The sequence below is a fragment of the Limanda limanda genome, chromosome 17, assembly GCF_963576545.1.
Source record: "Limanda limanda chromosome 17, fLimLim1.1, whole genome shotgun sequence".
In the NCBI taxonomy this organism is placed as follows: Eukaryota; Metazoa; Chordata; class Actinopteri; order Pleuronectiformes; family Pleuronectidae; genus Limanda; species Limanda limanda.
Window position 1 is genome coordinate 19,023,219 of NC_083652.1, and position 27,351 is coordinate 19,050,569.

Consider the following 27,351-nt stretch of genomic DNA (forward strand, 5'->3'; position numbering starts at 1 on the left):
AGCAACAAGAGGGAGAGATGTGGAGCTATTTGTGCCAGACTGGAGAGCATTTGAGTGTTGGTTGACTGAAGTCAACATAAGAGACAGTATACAGAAGGAAGTAACCGAAATAATCTCCAGGTATCAGTCTCTCCAAATAGGTTCTGATCTGGATACATTTCCACTGAGAGGGAGATCATGGAGACAGAGCAGCCATCAAGAGCAGACCATGATGGAGAGAGAGAAGTTCAACAAAACTTCATATAAGTAAGAACACAGCTGCAGACACCATGTGAATTAATGTTACACATAAAGCATATGGTTAACATTATTATAGTTCAATTAGAAATCAATAAAACTAATTGCTAAAAACACACAAATTAAATCTATTTTTAGGTTCAGGAACTAAAAGCACCAGTAAATATGTGTGAATAGTGTGATATTACTCTTAGAATGAATGTTATATAGCTCATAATGATAGAAAAACATATGCAAAGGTTGTAGATAGATCCATTTTTATCATTGGGGTTTAATAATGTGGTTAGAGGCTAAATGCAAGACAAACATTTATCTCTGTTGTCACTTTACTGCTGGGTAAAATTTAGGGGGAAGATAGAATAGTATGCTAAATTTTAAAACAGCAGGGCAGTAGTGGAAGACAGAGTTGAATAACATCTGCATTTATTTAAACGAGAAAGGGGGATCTGACACAAGCGTATCAATGGATGATCCGAGACAAATTTCTCACCTCTAAATTAACATCCTCTTGCAAAGAGCAGGGGGAGAGATCAAATTAGAGCACAAATGGTATTTACTTAGATTTATCTAAACACTTGGTAAGACAAATTTAGTTTAAAAGGTTATATAGTAAGTAAATTAAGGATAAAATAAGTTTGGTTGCATTTAGAATAAGTAAATACGGTGTTGTCTCAGTAGTTTTTGATAGATACATTGGCTATAAGAAAAGAAAATACATTTAATCAAATTAAAAGATTTTAAAAAGGAAGGTTTAAAGTTAATCGCAAACGATTTTCTTTCATGCTAAATCACATTGGGGTTTCTGAACACATTTCTGCATGAAAATGTATTTCTTTGATGTAATTGATTGACATTTTTAGTTTTGTTGTAAACATTATTGATTTTTCTGAGTTGATAACAGGTACTATCATGTTTGTGAAACGGACACATATATGATTTTGGTCTGATCAGAAGAGCAGACGCAATAGAAAAGAATATCTGAAATCTTCTTGTGGAATATGAGTAATCTTTTGTTTAAACAGAAAAACTTTTTCCTTTAGGGGAAAAGCAACAGATGCAAAGTTTCAAGCAAGTCTCAGAGCAATGGCAGCTTCTGAGAGAACAGAATAATGTGATATGTGTGATACTTTGAAATAAGACTTTACTAGTGTCATATGCTGTAACAATGATATTTGCTGGAGAAAATAACGTTCACTTTTCAACAGCTAGGAGGTTCAGCTATGATACAGTATTGTTTTGGATGATAGACATTACTATTTACAAATAGAAAGTTTTTAACTAGGAAATTCTTAACTTTATCAGTAGAGCAGATTTAAATGGTTAACAGCTGATTACTGTGAAACTGAAGTGTTTGATGACAGGTTTTCAGCATCACAGTGTGATAACGAATGACAGAGGGGTTTTACGACTCTGTTTGAAACAAAGGAAAACCGTCCCCATCATTACATGCATGGACCAAAGAGATGCAAATATGCTAGTGGCGAGAGTGTCAAGATTTACACTGATAGCTTGTTTGCATGGGGGTTCTGCATGTGATTTGGGCTGAAGAAGAAATTCATGAGATTGACTTCACACCATTGTCTTGCCTTGACTGTGTTACTGGTTGCAAACAGTATGCAGTCTGTAGAGGACATGGAAGGCATTTGAATGATTCTTAACACTGACATTTAATGTGGGTTACAGGAGCGGTTAGCAAGACTACATCGAACTAAATTTTTTTTAGAATGCAGATTTGGGTTTATTAGTTTAGGAATTAAGTAGTCTTGATAGACTGTGTTTTGTTTGGTGGTCGATGGACTTTTGATGTGGGATATGGATGATTTTGTTCAACCTGTGTATGTTTTCTCATTAGGTTGGATTGACACATGACTGGAGTCAGTGTGTCAAGAGAGAGGAGTAACATATGCTGGATATAGATGAATTGGGTTATTGGGTGTACACAAGAAACACTCTAAATAATATTCAATAAAACTTTTTTAACAGAGTTAGGTAATTTGAGTTACAAATAAAATAAGGACATCCAGATTCTACAAGATTGACATCCACCTCAAAACAAACGGTTTAATCATTTATAGAGAGGTTTAATAAAGATTAAGTAAATAAAGTAGGTTAGGGAAATAAATAAATACTGTTTTGTTTTATGACATGATTTCTATGCAAGCAGAAGTGTTTCCCAAACATCTAAACAGGATTCTCCAGCGGTGAAACAGATACTGTTCGGAGAACTCATTCCATGATGGAAGATTTCAAAAGGATGTCCGCTGACAAGGGTAACATATTCATAAGTATAGCTTTATGGATACTGGTGAGTATGAGTATCAACACAAGGCAACATCATGCCACATCCCGCCAGGGATGGGACAGTGGAGAGAGAAGGAAGTAAAAAACAAACATAACAAACACATTGAAAAACACATTGAAAAACAAACTGGTAGATATTGTTTTAAACTGTTTCCTGTACTCTTTAAAATCCACAGGCAGACGAGGAGATTCTATCTAAATCCATGGAGAGAGGACTGCGTGACCTGAAACCAGGAGACTGGATTGTGCTTAAGGACGTGCGGATGGAAGAAGAAGACGACGTCGATGGAACGAGTGCAAGCCAAATGCCTCTCAACACAGATGACAGGAAGGTCGCAGAGGTCAACCTGGAGATGAGGGCCAACGCAGGAGGATTTCCAGAGCCAGGGGTGGATCTACAGGACGGGAAGTGCTTTGTGCCAGTGTGTGAGCTTCAGTCTGAAATTTTTAGGTGTTGCAAGGAGAGGCAACACATTTGAAGAGCTACACGCTGAACACAACCGCACCAACAGGAGATCAGCAACACATGATTATACGACTGAGAAGCATTCAAGGGAAAAGAGATGGTTTCCCTGCTCACGAATGCTTGGCAGGAACAACATCAAATTTCTGATCATCAAAGTCAGAGCATACAAGATGTCTCTGAAACAAGATGTTCTTCAACAAGGAGGTGTTCGACACACGATCAGGACGAAGTGTGGCACCAATACAGTGAACATTTTGATAATATGATGATCATCATGTTAATAATTGTAAAATACGTTATTGAAGTTTGTAGAAACTGATCATTTTCAATTGTGTAACTCTGTTGTATTGTTTTTGCACTAAGACTAGTGTTACTTCTTTAATTCACATATCCTGGAAAATTCCCAATCTAAATGATGAGATGTTATAAAGATGTTGATCCCAGATGGATAAAAAAGGGAGGAATTGTGATGGGAATTTTGTATTTAGACATGTTCAAATGTAACAGATTACATTTATATAGAAAGAAGTTTACTGAAAGATGTATTTCTGTGTTTAAGACTCATAGTCAGAGTTTAGGTCAAGTTAACACTATGCATAATACTCTTGAAGGGCCTTATAGACGTGGCCTTCTCAGTCTAGTGTGAACAAAAGGTTTCTCAACAGGGGCCAATTAAGTCTTCTGCAGCAGGGAGCTTCAAAGGCTAATAGGTGTGACCTGCAGAGACAGGAGATCTCTGAGAAACTCACAGGGTCTGGAACAAGATGCGTTTAGCATCTTGTTCAAACTTCAAAGAGACCGCCAGAGACCAATGTCTGGTCTTCCTGTAAACGACATGGAGAGAAGCTGATTGGACAAATGTATTTTACTGTGGAGAGGAGGGATCTGATTGTATAAATGGAGTGTACTTTTGAGAGCTCATTGCCATTGCCCTCATATCTGTCACCGTGATGTTTGAACTCTGTGCCATTGAGGTCAAGTCTGTTGTCGTGACTTGACCTTTGTAAACCGTCCGCAGACGGTTTGAATTAAACATCCAGAATTGATAATTGCTTGTTGTGTCATGATATGTAATAATTTTCCATTACACACCTTAAACCAAAGTCTTTTCATATGACATCAAAGAAGAGGTGGCTGTGGGAGGTGCGTGTAAATATGTGTGAATATGCGTCTTTGAGCTGCCATGACCAAGATTCAATACACACTTGGATCAAAGACCTTTATGAGGATGACAGATATAAGATATGAGAGTCATTCTCTCCCAGAGGTTACAGGATGTCTCGTCTCATTTGCGCCATGAGGTGGCTTGGGCCACTATTTCAAAACTGGAGATTTGATGGATGTTTAATTCTTAGAGATAAACGACCCGTGTCATCAGCCAGATCAGTTTTTGACAGTCGAGGTGAAATCATGTCAAATTAAGTCTGAGGAAAGTTAAAATAAAACAAATAACACTTTTAAATAATGTGAAAATTCAATATCTAATTTTAATCTAAAATAGCTGAAGTTATTTATGTATTTATTATTTACATGCAACCATCATAGGGACTTTTAACTGCTTGATTGCATAGTAATGAAAGAGTATCAGAAACCACACTATTAGGTTATATAAATTCAATAGAAGTAGAAAGTCACATTAAATACAAATACTCAATTATAATACAAGTGCCTCTAAACTATAATAAGCACAGCACTTGAGTAACTTTTTTTAACATTCCACCACTGAAAACAAACACACACTGATGCTGTACTCACAGTGGCCTGTGACCGGGCGTTATACTCTGCCTCCATCTTCGCCAGTCTGTGGTTGGTGTCCTCCAGCAGCTCCTGGATGCTCCCAGTGTGTTTCTTCTGCAGCTCAAACTTCTCCTGCTCCAGCTCTGTCACAGCAGCATGCAGCTGGTGGAGCATATAACAACTATCAGTCACAGATTCCCTCTCTTCTCCTCCATCCAAGGGGATTAAACACCATTATGTGTCTCTGTATATTTTTCTATTACATCTGTAAGAAATTGTTCCACATGGTTGCTCATGACACCCTAACTGACCTCAAAGGGATGAGTGGAAATTTCATTAGGATCTTATTGAACAGCAACAGCATGATATGCTAGTAAAAGCACACTTTACCAAGGACAGAGCATTAATATTTCAGCAAAAAAACACAAAAAAAACGAACTAACTTAAGCACAGCATGAAAGAATTTTTTTCTAACAGTACAGTAGGGCCTGGCTGCTTGCAGTGAAGTCTGCTAGTCTCATGCTATCAAACAGTCTTCCTTTAGCTCAGGGCTGCAGAATTTCCAAGCCCTTCCACTTTTCCTCGTACCTTCTTCTCCCACTCGTTTTTCAGGGAGTCGCTGCTCTGATCCGACATCTTCTTCAGCTCAGCAATCTGCTTCTCTTTGCTCTCGCAGATGACCTGGGATTCCCGCAGCACACTTTGAACTGTGGGAGCGCACACAAACATACATACAGACAGAGCAGTCAGGCCCTGCCTCAGGGTATGTACACAGATGGACACACACATACACACAGACAAACATATACTTGGGCTCATTGTAACGCTGTCAGTAAATCAGTCTCCATAAAGATATTGCTGTTATCAAATGGCAAGTAGCGCTTGTCTTTGCCAAGTTGATACGGTTCTCATCAAATGTTTTCTGACACAGGTGGAGGGTTGAAGAGGAGGAAAAGGCAGGAGGAAGGAAAAAAGGCACACATTATGCGATTACATTTTTGGATTGAGCAGCACAGCTGGAGAACGTCACTCACACCAGTTCAGTCTCTGGAATTGCAGCTTTTGGGGCTTTTTGCTCTGAGTGTTCACAGACACTAGTATAAACATCCTTCCAGTTAACCCTGCTTTTCTCGCAACCTCTCACCTTTCTTCTCCAGCTTATGGATCATCTCTTCTGATTCCTTCTGCTTGGCCCGGTACAGGCTCTTCATCTCCTCAATCTCACCATTCTTTCGGTCCAGAATCTAAAGAGAGAGAGAGAGAGAGAGAGGGAGAGAGGGAGCGATTTCTTTAGACATACTGGAGAAGATACAGCTTTTTTACTACTAGAAAATGACTATCATGTATACATTCTGATGGTTCTTATTTAAGTGTCATTGTCAAGTGTCAATTCCACGAGTACCTATCAAAGCTATTAACCTAAAACTATTAATTGATATGTTTTACGTACAAAGTTTGCGATCACTCTGTGCGCTGCAGCGATGAGCTAACAAGGCAGGAAGAAAATCTCCTAGCACGTAAACATAAAGGAGGAACATTGACAAATGTTTTCACGAGGAGGAAAAGCTCCACATATTGTTTGAGATCATGGATATTCAATCATGACCATCTCACGAACAACATATTATCTCCTCAATTATGTATTCCAGTTTATCTTGAGTCATAAAATGAAAGATTGGGTTATTCATGAGCACATGGACCATTTACAATGCTTAATTCGCTGCGTGACCTGACAAGATGTCAACTTCCTCATGCATATCTAATCCTATAGAGGGGACGAGCTAACTGAGTGAAATGATGACTGAGTGAACCACCTGTGCTAAGGCGCGATGAGGCGACTGCATCTGCTTGCTGCTGCCATCTGTGTGTAATTAGATAAATTAGACCATGGAGAGTTGGAGCTCCAGTAGAGAAGGACAGTTTAGCACTCTCCACGTCGAGGAAGATGATGTCCTGGCTCAACTGTATAATGCACACAAGCAGTACATGTAGTATAACGTGTAACTGGTCTAAGCGATTGGTCTAAGCAAGGAATTGTTGTGCGATATCACATTCATTATGCAATACTTGCTTCTCATAAGTAATTTCCTATATATTTTTTATATTACTATTTTAATCAACTATTAAGCTTTAGGTTTATCCTTTTATATTTTTACATTTTGTACCTTATCTTACCTGTATTTGTTAGATATTTAAGTATTTTGTCTTTCTACACATTACACTTGATATTTTTGTACTTATATTGTGTTTTTATACCATTATATCAAAATGTATCTTAACATATCTTAATATATCTTATTGTATCTTTGTGCTCAGTGTGGCAGAACACATATTTTCTGACAGATCACAGGGGGGGGTTTCTTTCAATTTTCTTGTAAAATACTAGTCTAATCCAGAATCCCATGTACGGTAAGACTATGTGCAATCAACTGTCCTAGTTTCACATAACTGAATTCCACCCTCACAGTGGAATGAAATCATCTACTTAAAATGTTAATCTCAGCCTATTTTTAACCATATCTGATAAAGGTATTGATGTATCCCATCCAATTAGCCAGAGAGGATAAACAGACTTGATGCTACAATTTTCTGGCCGAAATGGCAGAAAGTAAGAGTGATTATTTTTCTGTCAAGAACTCCCCCGAACCCTGGAAGACTTTATCTCTCCCGCATTTTGTTTTACCCAAGTGCACTTAGTGACCAAGCCTGTCATCCTCTGTGTGACTGAGATAGGGGAGATGAAAGCAGGATGGGCCGGCTGGAGTAAAGTTCGTAGGACATTTAGGGAAAACCCAATTTCTTCCATTTCACCACCCCAGAGAGTGTGTTGTCTTTTTAGGGGTCCACCAAGTGAGGGAATGACAGAGTCACGTCCGGGGAGAGTGCACTACACGCTGGGAAATGACAGCTTTTACTGTGCCCATTTCAGGCTTTTATAAGCCTAATGCAGTGGGAGTTCAGTCTGGTTGTCCGTGGCTTTAACCATTAACATCAGTTAATAGAGTAAAGAGAACTGAACTGGACGAGTAAACACACCTACAAAATCTGGGGTTAGAACATACGTTTTCTTTCTGTTCATACACATGCAGAGAAAAAGACAAAAATAGAGGGGCACTGAGAGAGCACATGTCTCCACAGAGACACAACAAACCCCTCATGAAACCACCATATTGCACACATTCATAAATTTGATTCCACCAAAACATGACAGATTTTATTTCATCTAGATCCCTGTTTTATTTTCTGATAAATCTACTAAATTGTTGAAAAACACCCATCTCAACGCGCCAACATTTAATGGGTTCTTCATGTTAATCGGTCCAGTAGTTTTTGCGCAGTTCTGCTAAGTAACTAGCAAAAACGTAATCTCCTTGGCAGAGGTAAAAATTCACAACACAGATGGAATAAAATCACAACAAAAAGCCTCTGGTGTTCCCTTGTGTACCTTGAGGTCTGCGGTTAATCTCAGATCACTTGCATGTTGAGAAAATTAACATAAAGATGTGTTTCTTCACCTGAGGTTATGTTTCAGAAATGCACATACTACTGATCCACAACCATTAGCTTAGAACACCCGCCTGGTCCCTCATTACCCTCTCCATTTCAAGCAGGGGGACAATGACCAGTAGCCTTTTAGCAGCCTCTACATTATTCATAAGGAGACTAATTAAAACTAACTCTTTGCTTTCTCACCTTCCATCAGACTCGTTAGAGTGCGCCCCAGAATCACTCCGCTTTGAAGCCATTGCAGGGAATACTGGGTAAAATTCTGAGGAAATTAAGTTGGACATAACTCGCAATCTGTATGTAATTAAAGAAAGATGGAGGGAGAGCGAGCTAGCTGTCATCCTGTCTCTTGTCAAACACAAAGAAGCCATGGGCATCTCAAAGTGGAAAGAAAATTTGAGTTTTTTTTTTCTTATTTATTAAAAGCTTCTGTGGCAGCAAAGGAAAGTCACAGCGGGGACGTGACAGATCCCAGGTGCTTGATCTGCAGCCTAACTGATAGGCACCTAGCGTGAAATAAACCAGCTATACTGTTATTCCCACCAGCCGACAAAGAGCTTTGAAGAGATGATTATTTGTGGAATGGGGCGATGAGAGGACAGACTCTGTGCTTTTCCTTTTCATTAACCACCAAATGGGATCAAGAGACAACGATGGGCATTGTGGCACAGGTTAACTAGATTTCATGAGCACCAGACTCACGTTAACAGCTCTGCCTGTTCAGCTGTTGAAGAATAAATAAATAGAACAATTTAAAACTAATTGTATGTGTTATACCTCAATATAAACCAGTTACTATAAAGACTCATTATCAGCATACAGTGGACATCATACTGGGCACAGCCTGCTTTGGATTTACATTTGAAATTATAGTTTCCTGATGAGATTGCCAAATGCAACCAAAGAAAAGCAGTAATTGTCTAGAATTGGATTCCGCCATGGTCAGGCTACGCCCTTCCCTTACAGACTCTGACTTTAGATGCAAAACTGAAAGAAAAAAATAAATAATACAAATACCTAAGAAGATGACACTAGATTACTGGATGTGCTGTAAACTGAAACGTGATTTTTGCAGGAGAAATGATACGTCATGTCCTGCCTCCTGCATGCTCTACCAAGTTGCCTCCCTCTGCCTGACTGTACAGTTAATTATCCTGTTGTTGTAAATATGCCTGTTGAGCATAAATCTTCTACTGCGTTATTCACATGTAGGACAAACACTGAGAAATATCCAGAGCCAATTTTCCAGAGTTCGTGTCTGAAAACATGTTGTGATGGGGGACTGCTAAATTTCAAAATCTCTAACAATTAACAACAACAATCCATGCCTGTTCACAGTCAAGTGTGTACTAACTATGGCCAGAAATCACATATTGGTTGTGAAATGTTCACAGTGGTAGTTGTTGCTGGCAGAGAATCCACCAGATTTCAGTTTGGATTCTTACTTTCTCAACATCTGCATCGTGTCTCTGCTGCATCTTCAGTTTCTCCTCCTGGTGCTTGGACTCCAGCACTTTGATCTTCATCTCAATCTGGAAACACACAGAATACCAAATGTCATATGTGTAACACTATGAACCACTTTGAACTCTCTAGAGATTCATTTTGCCCCCACCCCCCCTTTCAACTATAAAATTAAGTTGCTAAGCAAAAAACATGTGTTAAGTACAAGCAACATATGCTGTTGTAGAAAGTTCTACGTTGAGATTTGTGTCCCAACTCTTTCGAGATGTGCTTTGGAAAAAAACAAACAACCTGTCATCATTTAGAGTGACAGGATAATAGAGATAACATAAATCAAGATGAGAGTAGATACACTCTGTCCCATCTTCCACTGGAATGCAGCTGATGATGAAATAAACCACATGAACATTTAAAAAATGTTATCAATGCACACAGCTTCAAAAACCAGTGTGAAGCTGAGATGTATCTGCCTCGTGTGTGTGTGTGTGTGTGTGTGTGTGTGTGTGTGTGTGTCTGTGTGTGTGATACAGTCTTCAGTCACCCTATAGTAAGAACAACAAAGTGAAAGCCTGTGTGTTCGTGTGCTTGTACTCCTGCATACACGCAGCAGTGAAACACGGAGAGAGTGGCTGTTTTGATTTCAACACAGTCTTTTCAGAGGATCAAATGTTCAGTGCCGTCTTGTGCATGTTGGAACAGATCTCCTTCAGCCAGAGGGCTTCCCAGTGCTAGTCAATAAAAAACCCTAATGACCTATTCATCAAATTCCGTAATTGACCAAGATAATTACAATCCATTTTTCATTTTTTTTGTACAAAATGAGTCATTAGTCATTTGTGATTACTGGAAAATAATTATCACATCTTTGGCAACACAATATTACTCACAAATGTGGCCTGGTCTTGTGCGGCAATCACTTTGCATGAATGCACTTGTCTGCAGAGCGACAATAAAACTGAATGAGTTTAAAAAACTGTTCCAATTGTTAAATGACAAGGATTAAGAATATTATACACACTATTTTGTAATACCATTATTTCTATTCATTACCTCAACCAAGGAGGATCTATTTTCATCTGCCTTTGATTGTTTGACAGTCTGTTCACGAGGGAAATACAACTAAAACCACTGGATGGATTACCACAAAACTTGGAAGGATGCGGTAGGTATCAGGAAAAAGAGAGTAGTGTACAATTTGGTGGTGCTTGATTGAATTTGAATGGAATGTTGGGCCTTGGCCCGAGGTATGAACTCAGAGTGCGATTCTAGTTTCGCAAGAAAATAAAAGAAATCCCATTTGCTTCCAAATACACATTTCGTCATCTTCTTCACGCTAGTTTTTCTAGCTTGTTTGCTACGAATCACGCACGAAATGTTTCTTCTCACAACCACACAACACATGGAAATACAAAGAGAACCTTTGACGGAAAGATAACTGGCCATTTGCTTTGATGTCACAACTCACGTTTAGTCACTGTCTGTTCTGGTGTGTTAATCAACCCTGGAGCACGGTGACAACGCTCTTCCTTTCAAAGGGTGGTTGTGTGTGTGTGTGTGTGTGTGTGAACATGTCAGCGTTTAACAATGTCCCGAGGCTAGCTCTTGTTTGTTCTCGTCATCAAAACAATTAAGTCGAAAATTTCCCACGACTTCACTTGGCACAGTCAAACCACATTAGACCTTCTCTCGGTATCAATCAAAGAAAACTGTGATAATAGACCAACTAAAAATATTATTTAATTACAGTATAATTGAAGTATACATATTGACTTAGTATAATTAAGCCATCAACATTATCCTTGACGTTAAAGAATAACAATGTGTATGCATGCTATGGGAATGAAGTGGTGGAATCTTTGAAGCCCATTGAGATTTTTACACGTGTCATTGTGAACTAAAAAACAAACTGCCGCCTAGATGCCGCTCCTCATTATTACACTTGAGGAACGTTTAGATGCCGCATCCTTGACAAAGGTCTGTTGCACATTTTGTCGCTTTATTCATTGTCTTTTTTCTTAAATTACTGCCATTTCGTATGAATTTGAGGGGTCCACAGGAGACCTGTCGGAGTAGAAAGGAAAAAGCAAAAGCAAGCGTGTGAAAGATAGGCAGAGGGAGATGCTGCACCGATTGAAAGGCAGAATAAGTGGAGCCCTGATTCTGCAGGCACCTGAAAAAAAACAAAAACATGTGTGGGTGTCATTTTCTCATCCTTTCTTCAAATGCTCTTTGGAGAAAGTTTGTCAAACTAGATCAGGGGCGTTTGAAACTTGTTTATAAAAGGCGTCAGTGAAGAAAGGAGGAGGAGGAATGTCGTACACCTAAGGCTTCTGAGATGTCTTCAATCAGCCTAACTGGGTGGTACAGCTTTTTTCCCTCTTCTCTTCTTCTGAGTCGTAGCGAGTGCTGTAAGATGCCAAGTTTTTTGACACTTCACTCTTGAAAAGATGAGAGTGTTGGAAGGAGTGGAGGGGGGGTATGACAGAGGGAATGCGAGAAGACGGAAACAGTTGCTTTTTCTGCTCTCAAAGCCAGCACGAGGTCAAGGCCTTTTTCCTCGGGGAGCTGTGTTCACAAATCGTCTGCTAACTGTTTGGGCTGCGCAATGCAAGGTTGCGTCTGTGAATCTCCTTTGTCTTGCCTGAGATGCACAATGTCTTTGTGCATCTTTCATCCTCAGTAAACACAGATGCTCCAGGATAGTTGGCACTCTGCTATCTACTAAGAAACAGCTACAATCCATTTCCATTCACTGATGACAAGTTAATATACTGTAGTCTGCACATATAGTGAGTCTGGATAAAGACCTTGGATAAAATTGAACCATATGAAGTTTCAGATAAGGATAGTAAACTAAGAATAAGTAAAAAGGTCATTAGTCGCTCAAATAATAACATCAAGAGCTTAAGAATTAAGGAGAGAAGACAGAAATACTTGAAATACTAACTATCATTATAGGACACTGTTGGTCCCTTGCGTCTTCTCGCCCGAAGCACCATCTTGCACACCAAACTACAGAACTAGCCCTTAAAACTACTGAGGCTTGCTAGCCTGCTCTTGCTTTAGCTTTGAAAAGCGATCAGATAAGGAAGGCTGTGGCCCTCTAAATCACAGGCTGAAGGCTCAAGCTTCATCCCAAAGGATCCACAAATTAAAGAGACTGAATCATTATGGTATCGGCGAGCAGAGGGTCTGATCCCCAGTCAGGGGCTTGTGATCATTAGAGTGTGACTGCTCTACTCTAACACATTAATTTACCCTGCAAGGCCTGCTGCCAACAACCCCTCAGGTCAGGCACCAAGCAGGTACGTATAAATACATATATTTCATCAGTCTGTCAGTATCTTTAATAAGCTCATGACTCGGGCCTATGGCTAAGCCTGAGTCATCAGTCTCTATTTAATTGAATTTCCAAATAAAGACCCAGCCCTCATAACATTCAGCCGTGCTAGGGTGTGCTAAAGGATTAGCGGGACTTTGCTGCTCCCGCGAGACATTTTCCACAACTCACCCATATGCAAACACCCTGTATGAGCTAAGTGACTCAAAGCAATGGCAGCTAGTGGTGAAGTTTCTCAGCTGCCATTTTTCCATAGGAAAAGAGCAGTCAGCATTCGTATCAGGGCAGTCGGTAGCTTTGCGTGAGGATGTGCTTGGTGTGAAAGCTGAGATGCTCGTTAAGCCACCGCCGGCTTAATGACATGTGGCCTGTATAACACTTTAAACCTGGGTAAATTTTCAACTAGGCTTTGGGGATTAAAGGGAAGTGATGTCACTGTGATTTCCTAGACTGGACCTAGACAGCCACGCAATAGCAGGGATGGACAAGGCTTTGATGGCTCTATTGGAAAGCTTAATGTGGCTATTGAGGATGATATGGTTAAGGTGGGACTGATGACATGGATCACCTCTGCAGAAAAATACTGTGTGTGGGTGTGTGTGTGGTCACAGCTGTATCCTGTGGGGTTCAGGGTTCCAGAAATCCATTTAACACTCTTTAAATTGCTAATAGTGACGCAAGAAACATGATCAGTGAGGGCATCTGAAGTGATCATGATCTCAACAGAATAATAAGTAGCATCATATCACTACCATCTGACATCAGACGCCTTACCAAAGACAAGCAATGCCAGCCATAACACTAGGAGAGGCCAGTGTGATGTGTGTTTCAGTAAAAAGTCCGCTCATATTTCCTTTTTAACACACATTCTATAACTAAAGCTCCGGTTCCATTCTATTAAAAACCTCTATAAGAGTTAGACTACAGCAGAAGTGCAAGAGACTGGCACCAGTGGGCAAATTGCACAAATATAAGCACCCTGGAGAAAAAACACCAGTTCGGCACAATTTCCTCTCATTTCCCAATGTGTCCCTCCCAATGTTTCTATGTGACTTTCCTGAACTGGTGCCCATACTGAAAGTATTGTGGCCTCAGTGGAAATGACTTGCCAGTACAGTTTCCTACAGCTTCCATACTAAAAATTAAGCTCTGGTTCAAGGCCAGCTATACAGTCAATGCAAATCAAACACACACAAATCTTAAAAACATGAGGGGAAATATATGAACATTAATATAACAATATTCCATGTGGGAGTTGATTCAGCAATTCTCTGACTCAATACATCCATCCATCCATTATCTATAGCGTGGATCCTCTAAAGGTTGCACCGGGAGCAGGAACCAACCCCAGCTGACACTCGGTGAGGAGCGGTGTTCATCCTAGACAGGTTGCTGGCATAGTACAGGGTCAAGATACAGAGACACAACCATTTACTCTCACATTCAACACATACAAGAGTCTGCAATTAAACAACCTCAGATCTGCATGTCTTTGTACTGTGGAAGCGAGACAGAGTACCTGGAGAAAACCCACACAAACATGGAGAGAACATACAAACTCCACATAGAAAGACTGGTCCACACTGGGATTCAAACCAGGAACTCAATATTAAATAACACATAATAAACAATATTAGCTACACAATACAATTTATTCCAGCGATGTTCAATTGGGTTGCATTACTTAAGATTGTACCGGTGTAACTAATAAACTTCTGAGATGTGATCAATTTATATTCCCGCCACACACAGCTGTATGAAGCCAGTGAGTCTGAGGAAGGATCAAACAGCATGGGACGTTGTTTTAATGTTTTCGTATTGGTTATGCTTGATTCAGCCTCAGCCTCAGCCCAAAGGTAGACAACCCGACTGGGTGGATGTGTAGAGTGTGTGTCCACGCATGCAAATCCTCTTTCAGCAGTCAAAAACTGAGCTTTGTTATGACAGGCCAATAAGGACGACTGTTCTGGTCCATCATGTCCGTGTGTTTCTCTTCCTTTCCCCTTCTTTTTGCCTTCATTTTCTGCCCTCTCCCGGTGAAGCTGATGTAACTGACTGGAGTGCTTTCCCCGAGCAGACATGAAAAGCCACGGCTATTACAGCCAAGTCATGCTCAGTTTTATATTTAACAGTGCAAGTAAAGGCGGATGGTGGGGGAAATGAGTGGTGGTTCGGGGAGGTGCAGAGGGGACTTCAAAGCATACTTTCAGAGTGGGATTTTCAGCTTAATTCCACATAAGGAAAAAACTGTCATCACTGGGAGCTGGCATTATATTTGTCTTCTAAAAGGAATGCATGCGTTGGCCATTTCAACAATGCAAACTTTGCACGGGAAAGTATGTACATGTGGGGGTGTCCACTGCCATACAGCAAGAGATCTTCAACCGCTCTATGTGTTCAACACTTGCTTCCAAAGACAAACTGTGTGTCCTGAATACCAAGGTTTTTCCATTAGAAGACCTGGGTGCAACTGAATGAAAGGAAAAGTATGTTGAGAGTTCTCGACCACTATGTAGAGAGAGGACACTGTATTGGTCCTAGTATGAGACAATACATTATTTCTTACAATTCGCTTTTAAAAATGACTTTTGTCATATACTGCAGGACTTGGAGCAAGTACGCATGTGACAATAGTATTCAATAAGTGTTTTATTATGGATTCTTTGTAGACTTAATGTTGCGAGGCTAACAAGTCTTTATGTCCATCTATGGCATTGAAATGCGCCTTGAATATGTCTCATATAATCGGATCTCACTGCCCTGCTCTATGTGCAAATAATATAATATAATACATCATTTGTGTGCGTGAAGATTCTGTTGTTTTTATCCAGTTTGAGTTTACCGATGTGTCCATTGTCGGAAAGTGTATCAATTGTTGTGTGGTGCTAAGTGTTGATATTGGGGTAGTGGCGCCAAATTCAAGTATGGACACTGAGAGGCCTAAAAATACCTTTGATTCATTGTGAAACTGTAGCATGTCAGAGGACATCAGCTGAGCAGAGAGTCTTTCACATGTGGCCCAAGACGCATTTGCATTCACACAGCAAAAAGAATGTGGCCACATGCATCGCACACCACCTCCGAATGTGGTATGAGTGATCGGAACCAAGTATGCACTGAGAATGCATAAGGGTGCATGGGGATCTGTACGCAGACCACTTGTGATCGGATCACTCAGGATGGGTGTTAAAACCAGGGATGAGTGGTGTTGACAGTGACTCTTTCAGAATTACTCAACCTTTAAAGTGTTCAAAGGCTGCGGTAACATCTGCCAATGTATTTGCAGAAAAAATATGTCAAACAGCCAATACTTTAGCCCGTCACAGATGATGAGCTAACAAAGACTGAAGTGTGAAACATGTTACATGTCAGAGAATACAATGATGTGAAAAGAATCAACGGGATACAGTAACTCAGTCAACGGACTGGTGGACACTGAGAAAGTTAGCTGTCTACAGACACTCATTCAAAGAAAGGCAATATAAGCAGCCAAATGTGGTTTCCATTGTCATATCACTATAAGAGGATGAGAGAACTGCAATTCAGATTCACTATAATACTATATGTATATATACACACACACACACTATATTAATATAATACAAAAACTTGTCTTACCAGTGTTATATTCTGAGGCACATAGTGTGATTACTCACAGACATGTGAAGAATAACTACAGGCCATAGTACCGACTTCATCAGTGAACCTATTGTTTCATTTTTCTTCTTGCTAATGTCTGAGTGTAATGTGAAAAACAACAACCTCTATTGTGTTTTTTCATATACAGTCTATAATGAGAAAATGTATTACCCTCCTCTCCCACATAACCACCACCACAGGGCCTAAGCCCCCCCAGAAACCCAGGGGACACCCCGCTAAATAGTGAGTATCAGGAATCTAGGCTTACTGGAATGGATATAAAGGGCAGGAGCTTAAATTGCCTTTGGATATACAGGGAGATGGTATCAGAATTATAAAAGAATTTTGATATTTATCACACAAAGATACTTTCAGGTACAGTTGGGGTTTGCTAAGAGCTCTTTGGTGCATACCTCCTTGCTCTGAACAAGCTGTGGGTCATGATCTTCAGCGAAAGTGCTGTTCCTCCCAAAGCTTGACTTGAAAATCTACAGAGATAAAGGGGAAAGAGATTAGTGGACAGGGTGATTGTAAAGTTCAAAGACAAACACTTGTGTCTAAGTAAGCAGACATAAACCTCGAGGGAGCCCCTGACAACTTACCGGAGACAAGGGAACGGGCTTCTCTCGCAAATACCTGGGGTTTTCAATCTGAAAGAGTCAACAGAAAAAAACTTTAGACCTCTCTCGTCTTCCTCTCCTAACAAAGCCTTACTACCACCAGAATCTAACCTCCACCCTCAGTTTGTCATAAACAAAGTGGGAAGCCCAGGGCTGTGGCATGATTCTCTTCTGTCAACTCTTGTCTGTGTAGAAAGACAGACAGGCTAAGGATACTTCGATGCTTTGTGTGTGTGTGTGTGTGTGTGTGTGTGTGTGTGTGTGTTAGTGTGTGGCTGTCTCTGTTTCCGCTCTCAGCCCCTCTTTGCTGTCCTGACACAGTCCTTTTGTCAACACTCGCGACCACTAATCTGTAAGCTATCGCCGGTCCGTTTACCATCAGATGGAGACAAATGTGTACACGTCCTTGCCAAACACTGACACGGCATGTGCTTTGATTATAATATGAAACACAAAAGATGGAAAAGAGAGCGAGCCGCTAAACCACCTGAAAGCAAAAAGGGTCACGGTTCAATTGACTCTACAGCATTACATCAATACAGCTCACTCACTGTGACTAAACTGAAAAAAAACAACCCTCTATTTTCCTTCCACTATTTGAAATGTGTTTATGACCCCATTACTTTTTTGGTGAAAAAAAGTATCACACAGTCTCTCTTATGCACTGGGGCTGTCTGTAGGGGCTGCCAACTAACAGCAGGATCACGACCTTTCAAACAGGAGAGCTGACAGCAGTGACGACGCCCAGCAACAGTTCTGCTGCAAATATCTTCAACATGGGGGAACAAGGAGGAGAATGAGGTAGAAGTGGAGGAGGGGGAGGAGAGAGAAACTCATTCAATGGAGGTAAAAAAAAGAATAATATTTTGTTGTGAGGTGGCACATCCCACACGAAGCTAATTCCGAATGAATGGAAGATGAGAGCAGAGAACCTGAAACGACCTCAGAGCTCAGGAGGAAAATAGTTACGGTCACAATCTGTTGCCAGTGACAGGGGAAAGTAGGTCCGCCTCCTGACTGTGTGATATAGCTGCAAACAGGCCAGACGTAGCACTAGCCCACATACTGTAAGCCCTCAACAAAGGAAGACTTCAGTACAGTCAGATTTTCTGTCAAACGCATATCCACAGAAAGACGTGTGCACAAGAACAGACCACTGAACACAGTCAGTGCAGAGCAGCATCAGTAGTGGACGCCATGTTGTGTGATGAATCGCTACTTAAATTTGGCGCTGGCTAAAATAAAAAATCCATATTTACCAAGGGATGATTCAATCGATATCCTTCTCAACTAGTGCCCAGGCTGCAAACAAGAATGGGATTTATTTTTATACCCACAGACAGCCAGTCATCAGATTTGATTGAGCACAGCCCACAGGGTAAGGAAGACATGTAGACTAAATGCTGTGGTGTAATACTGGCACGGTGTGATACTAAACTTGGGCACCCGAGTATACCCATGCCCCTATGTGTGTCTGTGCCTGTTCATGTGCTGCATGCCCACACAGACACACACACACATGCGCGCTCTTGTTTGTCCAGTCTCACAGCTGGCTCAGCATCCTGTGTCATTGGAGCCTGACGTGGATGGATGGATGTACGCAGAAGAGCAACAACCCTCAACATCACAAGGCCGGACTCTCCAGCCAAACAAACGAGCTGTGATTGATGACTTCCTAGTTTCGGACTAGTGTTGAGCAAGCAGCAAGCACACCCAACTAACCACAGACAATCGATGGCCAAGCTGAGGGGACTACCATTAAATTAAAGTTGATATGAAGAAATAGGTCAAGATTTTATGCAATGTTTTCTCATCTGAAGGTTTTTGTGTTTCATTCTGTACAGGCAGGTCAGTGAATACTGCGCCTAATTCTACTGACTCCAACTTATTCAAATGATTTAATAGATTAAATAAAAGATGAAGCCAGTGGTAGTCCAGCTCACTCGGGTTTTGTGTATCTTAAAGGAACTCTTATCTGAGTCTCAGGCAATCTGCTGTTTATTGTCCAGTGCGACCTCCATGCTGACACCGTCTTACATTCGAGGTGAGATGAACAAACTGGTGCAGACTGCAGCCGAACATCTGAAGCAAAGCTAAAGATGTGCTAGACACAGCGACGCTCGGTTGTGCTGAAATTTTGCAGGAGACGGGCGCTTTGAAGTAGTGCATCTATGAAACTTCTGTAAACTTGAAGGGGGTTTGAGTGTGTGTGAGAGTGAGAGAGAGAGAGAGTCTGTGTGGCTGTGTGAAGGAACATCTGTTGATTTGAAAGATGCAGGCTTGAGGGAGCGTTGCCAAGCAATGCATCTTATCAGCGTCTCAACACAGAGGAGTGCAAAGCGGAGCAGTGCACGGCTTCACGTCTGCTGATGGAGACCTCAGATTACCCTCGTCTTGAAAGAGAGAGGGAGAGCAACGATGAGCGTCAGAGGGAAGCTGGATGGACAGAGAAGCGGCGAATGGCAGAACAGAGAGAAGCGGAGAAAGAGTCGGAAAAGCCGAAAGAGATGAGCCGCTCTGTAAAAAATAAAAATATAACAGACTCTGTGTGTAAGAATGTGGGGGGAATGACAGAGGGTGACAACAAAACGAAAGAGAAGGGGAGAGACTCTGGGTCATGCGGGTGAGGAGATAGCGAATTTATAAGAGAATAAAAGACATGAGGGCACAGTGCTTATCGAGCCCTGGCCCGGTGCACTCCAGACAGATGCATCTTCAAATTCTCAGTTTACACAACCCCTCATCATCCAACCCTCACGTCCCACCATCGCACTGAGCTGCCTGAGGGAAGTGGTTTCAAGAGGACATGGGTGAAAAAGGATATTTTCCCCTGTGTTTAGTGTAAGCAATACAGCCAACTCAGCATCAATGCACTATTGATTTGATTTACACGTGAGCTCAGGCATTCAGTCACCGCCACTGTAGATGAGCTGCAGCGTGTTGACAGCTGCATTTAACCAAGAAGCTCAAGGCATGCCCCTGGACTCACCCCCAGGTTCCAGCTGTTGAGACGAGCCTCCAGGTCACTGTCATCGTGAGACATTTCCTCTCTCAGCCCCCCATCCACCTGAGGAGGAAAAGAATGCGCAAAGCCGCAGAAACAAAATGGAAGCAAAGGGAGGGGTGATAGAAATTAGAGGAGGGAATTTAAAATATTTCTGACGGTGCTTTGATTGGCATTTTGGCCTGAGGGAGAGAACAACAGACAGTGATGGAGGTTATTATTTTGACAAAATATAATTCCTCTCTTTGGCAACGACAAGAAGGCTCTTCAAAAGCTTACAAATATACATACACCCACATGTGTTCTCCTCCCATACAAAGAGCGCTCGACTCCCTCGTTATCTCCATTTCTCCACCCTTTGCTCCTCCACTCCCCTCCCTCTCACAAGCAGCACTCCAGATGTTTGGCAGTTCCACATCATTTCCGTCACGCAGTAAATTCCACAAGAGGGTCATACGCAGATACAGCGCTTGTCATTCTTGTTTTCCCCCGGCCCTTTCATTACAACGGGCCTCCGGATTTGTTTTATACAGTATGATACGAAGGCTTCCAGGGGCTCTGTTGATATAAGGTCAGTTTACCCAAGTCGAAGTTGGGCAGAGAGGTTGGAGATGGGGGGGAAATATCTAATAAAGTTGAGCAAGCGATACGGAAAGGAGAGATGTTGTTGAATTTGATTAGGATCTGGTGGAGTGTGGACCTTGGGTGTTCCTCAGTGGAACCGCACCGATACAGAGAAATGGCTGAGTGGAAAGGCTCAGGATTGAATGCCCCCCATCTGATTAAATAGGCATTAAGGTCCTGGAGCCTCACTCTCAAACAAACACAGTTAACGTGTTAATTTCAATATCTTGGAATGCCAAGTATGCGGCTGTTCAAAGCTGCATGTCACAGTCTCGGTGTCACAGCAAACATTTTAAAATGAATGACTTCAAATGCTTTCAGTCACAGATGCAGAAGCAGTTCTGACAATGGAAACACAAGCCTACTTTATCAGACACCTGTGTTATCTAATACGATCCAATCCTGCCGCCCTGCCGAGTCTATACAGAGCTGTTGTTGTAAATCTGTAACTGACGTGTATAGAGGGTGTTGTACTGGACTGCATGATATTGAGAGAAGTTGTTGCTTCCAGTTGCATACAAAAGGGGGCAATATATGAGAAACACCACACAATAATATGCAGTCCAGAAAACCACCACCTTTATAGTTAAAATCCCAACAAAACACAGATCATAATGAGCTCTGTACAGATGGAGGACTTGGCAGGGCTGCTGGATTGGATACACAGATGCCTCATAAATAAGCCACTATGTGTGTATGTCCATGAGATATGCTCAATGTAATGCACAGAGTAGATTCAACCACAATCTTTGATAAGACAAATATAAGTCCCTCAACATATATTTCTCAGTCAGATTCTTACTTTGCGAGATGTGGCAACACATGAACATATTGTTCTCGACACTACTCTGAACCAGCTTCAACCAAATGTGATTTTTTTGCTGCACTGTAATGCATCAGTTTTAGCTCGGTGTGCCTAATAAACTGGCAGTTGATGTGTAACTGAAACATTGTGTTGTAACCGCAACCATTAGCTATTTTTGTTCCTTGAACATACAAGTGATGAGTTCTGGGAATTTCCTCTGACTTCATGGGGAAACTAGACCAGGAATTTCCAAATTGGTCGGCATTACAGAAGAAAGCAGAACTTTGTGGCTACTGTTTTTATTTGCATCAGCAGGTTGTTTTTAATATTCCAATGTGTCATTACGGCTACCTTGCAGCAATTTAATAACATACAAAAAACAAAAACCTACTTGATGAATCACTAGACAAGTATGCAAAGGAAGTGATGAACTAACCCTTCTGGCGTCGTGTCTTGGTGACTGTTTGATTGGACTGGAGGCCATGGGTTGTGATGGGATCTTCTCCTCATACAGCATTCTCCTGGAAGAGATAAAGCAGTAAGAGGTCATCCTTTAGTATGTGTGTATGTGTGTGTCTCCAGAGTCTGCTCTTGTCTCTTTGTTTGCATATGCATGTGCTTGCGTAGGCAGAGTGCCTTGCTATTTGTACAGATCAACATCTGGCATCGGTTGCATGGTTTGTGGTCTGCATTTCATCCCATCTGAACAATAAACGTGGCAGCTATACATCAGCCTGTTTCCATGTGCAGCCCACATGGCACCAGTGTATGGCTTGTTCAATCTTTTTATAATAGTTCAACTCATCTCATTGTCCCTCATTATGTCCATCATGGTTTGAACAAGCTGCCTAACAAGGGACCTGCTTATATTCGTTGGCAAACGTGCACAAACACACATTTCTCATTCACACTTCACTTTCCCCTTTCTCTCTCTAACACACACGGCAGTCTCATTACGAGCGAACACACAAGGCACTAATGACCCACTAATGCTAATTAAATAAAGAGGATGACGACGACAGAAAGATGTACGACAACAATGAAGAAAGAAATCGGTCTTTTAATGAAGACATCACATTACGTTCAGTTCGGAGCCTATAGGCATACTTTTTTTTGTGGTGTGGTAATTTAATTTAATTTATAAGAATTTTCATTTATCTCATGAAGAAAGCACTGGCGTTTTGGGGTTTCCGCTGAATATAGATCGGGAAATTATCTGTGCAGGCAGATACCTGCAGGAGCCACCTGAGTGATTTGTGTCATTGAACACAAATTTGTTCTCATTTCATTTCAAGTGTGTGATGACTGCCTCTGAATGTAGCACACAGCATTATGTGCAACCTGTCTGTTTACAAAGGTTTATTCTTTACTCACTTCAAATAGGTTAACCTCTGAGCCCTTTTATTAGAAGAGGTGTTTGTGTAAGTTGTTACTTTCATTGTAACGTTGAACTGTCCGCATTTCGTTTTTTGTGCTTTAGATTCTTATTGAGAGCCAGGTTCTTCTTGAACCTGGTTGATTTGTTCATGTTTAATTCAATGAGGAACATGCAGTGCACTGCCTTGAGACTTACAATGTCCCGTCTTGAAGCTGCACAGACTTTTCTGCAGCCCTTTATAATAATGTAACAATCACATTTTGCTTCTGTACATGTCAGGTTGTGGAAGTCTCTCAGTAACATGGCCCATGTTGTTTTAAACAGTTAAATGTATGTATTAACCTGCGACCCATTAAACTAGTTTTTTCACACCAATTACGATGTGATGGTGGCAACAGTCACTAAACATCAGCTCAGACGTCCTTACACAACTTAGATTAAAAAATGATCACAAAAAAATACGAAAACTGATTGTTTTCACGTATCTATAACTAATTAAAATCAAACTTGCAAATCACATAGAAGTGGGTTTGTGCACGCATGCACACACAGGCACACACACACCTGCATGCACAAACACATGCAGCTGTGAAACCTGGACAGGGGGGCCAAGCTTCACAATCTTGGGCCTCTAAGTCAACAGGTGGATGAGGATAATTGAATCAGATGTGTCTGGAGTCTGAGGCCCAGAGATCAAAGCAGTGGCAAGTCTGGCCAGAGCCGCACACAGGCGCTTGCACTAGCACGCACACGCACACACACACACATGAACACACACACACAAAGATGAGAACACCATGTCGAGCCTCAGAAGCTGAAGCTTGGCTGATTAAAGCGTCCTGACATCCATACCCAAGCTTGACCTCCAGGTGCATAGCCAGAGGGCCCAGGTCTCAGCCTCGGGCAATCTCAGGAAAGCAGCCTGACCTTGGGACACAAACATCCCCCTGCCCCTGCACACCCTCTAACACAACCCCACAGCACCCGGAGGCTGTGAGATCAGTGGAAACATGCTGGCCTAGACGGGAGAGACTAGAGGCGTTTACAGCAACATCAACGGCTGACTGCTGCAAGTGCAAGTGCACTGTTATTGTCGCACTTACCCAGAGAGAAAAAAAACAGGAGAGGGAGAGTTGAAAGAGGGGGGGGGGGGGGGTTAAAGTCTTCATATGAGGCTGAAAACACAGATTGAAAGCAGAAGTCAGAGATAGACAAGAGGGAGATAAGAACAGAAAAGGGGCCTTAAAGAGACCAAAGGAGATGGAGAGAAGAGCCAAATACAGAGATAAAGAAAGAACTACATGCTCTCCAAATATACTTTAGCAGTGAACCTGACCCTCACAGAGCTGATTGCCAAGTTAACATGTCAAAACCAACCACACATGTCATTTCCCCCTCACGTCTGTATCAGGGTGTCTCTACCTTGAACTCCATTTGACATTAGAAGACGGAGTGGACATGTGGACTAATCACCAAAGCTGTTTTCTGTGATCCTTTGACCCCCCACCGGCTGCATTTGCTTTCCCACAGAATTCCTCTGCCTCAGTGAGTGCTATACACAAAGCAGTGGCTCCATCTTGTGGCTAAATTAAGAATAGCAGAGCAGCAGCAGTGGAATGCATAGGGGAGTTTACTCGGGGCATTTTGGACTAATGAAGGTTTTAATGGCGCGTCCGTTAACGCACATAAACACATCACAACACTTCCGCTTCTGTGTGGAAAAAAAAGAAAAAAAACTGAAAACCTAACCAGCTGTTCCTTCAGATGTTGAAACTTGAATTGGCTCTAACGTTTTTTTACGAGCGAAAAAGAATCCCTGCCCATCACCTGACTAATGGTGACTGAGACCGAGATCAAACGTTGCCACTTCATAGGGAGGGAGTCAGACAAGCTCCTTCCATTTAATCTTATCTAAATGAGAGAGACACATAAAAAGACCCTTGGCCTGAATAATTTTCTCCATCGGGACGTTAGCCTGTGATCTGAGTGTCTTTCATGGTCTTATCCCAATCAGACACTATGGTACTCAGCAGTCTGCTCCCCACAAAACCTCTCTATCCCCACCCTCTACATAGAGAGAAGGAATGGCTGTGCCTTATAGAAGGTGGCCACACATGAAGCTATAGAATTACACAAACAGCTCGAGCTTTTGATTCTCAGCTTTTAGGTCACGCAAACTGTTCACTATTGATTTAACAATTCCTAACTGGTGGACATTAACAAGTTTGATCAGGTCAAATAAATGAAAGCCTTTTGAAAAACAACATCTTGTGTTAAATTCAATGAACCGATGAAAACATACGGGTAATTCTGTGTCAAATCATCATACTTTAGAGCCAAAGTCAAAGATCTTTATACAATTTGCTGATTTGGTCACACATCAAACCTATGGAAACAATTTCCTGAATCTCGGATCACAATTAAGGGAAATAATGGAGTACTGAAGTCTGAACTTCTTGTGAGGACTGGTCATATCACCATTAATGTAGGTCACAGAGAAATTGTTCCCATAATGTTAATTAATTAGGACCCAAGAGACATGACATTTCAGTGGGTTTCTGTTACAAACAAACCAGCATGAAAACTCTCGTTTAGATATGTGATGATTTGAACAATTGTATAAAATAACAATCATCCATAAACAACTAATACTGTGAGTCTCTTGGGAATTTTTGCATAATTCCATTGCCCCTGTTTTTAAATAAAGAGTGATTAAGTATCCATGCTGACAAATTAAATGCAATCCAATTTGTCTATTTTGGTGTAAATGTAAAATCTCAAAACAACTGTGACATATATTTAAAGACAAGTCCTAATTATCAATTTCAAAGGATCAAATACTCTACGACCCTTTAACAATTACAGTTTACCATAATAAATTATGGCAGCAGGGGGCCTGTACCATTTCTCTCAATGTGCCACAGTGGATATTAGACTCATTACTAGCTCTCTTTTTATTATGCTAATGAGCATATCAAGCCACTGGGCTCTGATTTTCCGTTTCGTGTTAATTGGAATAAAAACCTGGAGCCATTACTAGCATAATTTTGTCAAACTCCTGAAGTGCCTGCAGTCAGAGCAAATATCCCTGAGCCAAGAGGGATCACTGATGATTTAAAGCATCACATTCAAAAACATCACACATTTACGTGTAAATATTTATGTACTTACACAAGGACCTGAGTGCATTGTGATTTTTTAGTCATTCAGTCAAACCATTCTAATTTTAAAATACATATATTTAAATATTAGGCATTTATAGCTGATGTTCTTGCGAGAATAGAAAGCAAACAATCAGAGAAAAACACAGAATGCTAATGAGCTACCAGACTCTATACTATGCTTTCCTCTCTCCTCAGGTTCAGCTTTTGGGAAAGTGCAACGAGGACAGGAACAGAAAGATGGAACGAGAATATGAGAGATTCCTCGTCCTCTCATGCTGTTTTTGAAGTACCTCTCTTTGAAAAGTCTGTATGGACAGCCAGGCCAGACTGATGCAAGTACTTGGCAATGTCTTTGGCTTCTCCGATAGTGCTGCTGAGCAAATATGACGGGCGATCAGTCACGAAAAGCTGTGCACATCCAGCTTCACAACTCGATATTTTCAGTCTGGTAAAAGAACTTCTTAAACAGAATACTTAGATAAATATCAAATGTGCTTTATGCAGCATCTGACTATCCGTCATCAGAGATGTTTAATCACAAGCTGGAACAAGAAGAGCGTCCTCTTTTGAATCATCTCTTTGCTATGACATAACTAATAGAATTAATTTAGATCCTGATATATTTGGATCTGCACCATTTTGAACAAAGATATAAATATCAGTCCCCTAAACATGCCTATCTCACAATGTTAAGAAAGGGAAAAAATCCTGGGAATATTGTGTCAACTTGCATTTGAGTACCAACTAATATCTGCTCTAGACAAGACTCAACATGACACAAGCTTCAGTTCATGTTCACATCAAACACCAGAACGGGGAAAAGGTGTAATCTCTGACTTTAACTGTGACGTGATCATTTGACAGACTGGTTTGACTATTTCTGAAACTGCTGATCTCCTTAGATTTGAACACACAACAGGTTTTACTGAGCATGACATGAAGTGACAACACAATGTGGTTGGGTGATGTGTGAGACATTTTAGATACACTGGGCATATGATAAGCGTTTTTCTCCAACAAACAATACACAGGATAAAAAATTTGCAATTGTAATTAAATGGGAAG

General features: G+C 41.1%; 1 protein-coding gene across 1 annotated transcript in view; it reads right to left on the reverse strand.

Moving 5' to 3' along the window:
* Positions 1–27,351, reverse strand: part of cep112 (centrosomal protein 112) — a 104,655-nt gene that overhangs the window by 72,797 nt on the left and 4,507 nt on the right. Inside the window, exons 5-12 of the mRNA XM_061090879.1 lie at positions 22,181–22,265; positions 20,301–20,378; positions 17,294–17,341; positions 17,105–17,179; positions 9,694–9,780; positions 5,886–5,985; positions 5,330–5,448; positions 4,760–4,903 (exon numbers count right to left, since the gene is read on the reverse strand). Of these exons, the coding sequence (XP_060946862.1) occupies positions 4,760–4,903; positions 5,330–5,448; positions 5,886–5,985; positions 9,694–9,780; positions 17,105–17,179; positions 17,294–17,341; positions 20,301–20,378; positions 22,181–22,265 (736 nt within the window). The remainder of the gene's footprint in view (positions 1–4,759; positions 4,904–5,329; positions 5,449–5,885; positions 5,986–9,693; positions 9,781–17,104; positions 17,180–17,293; positions 17,342–20,300; positions 20,379–22,180; positions 22,266–27,351) is intronic.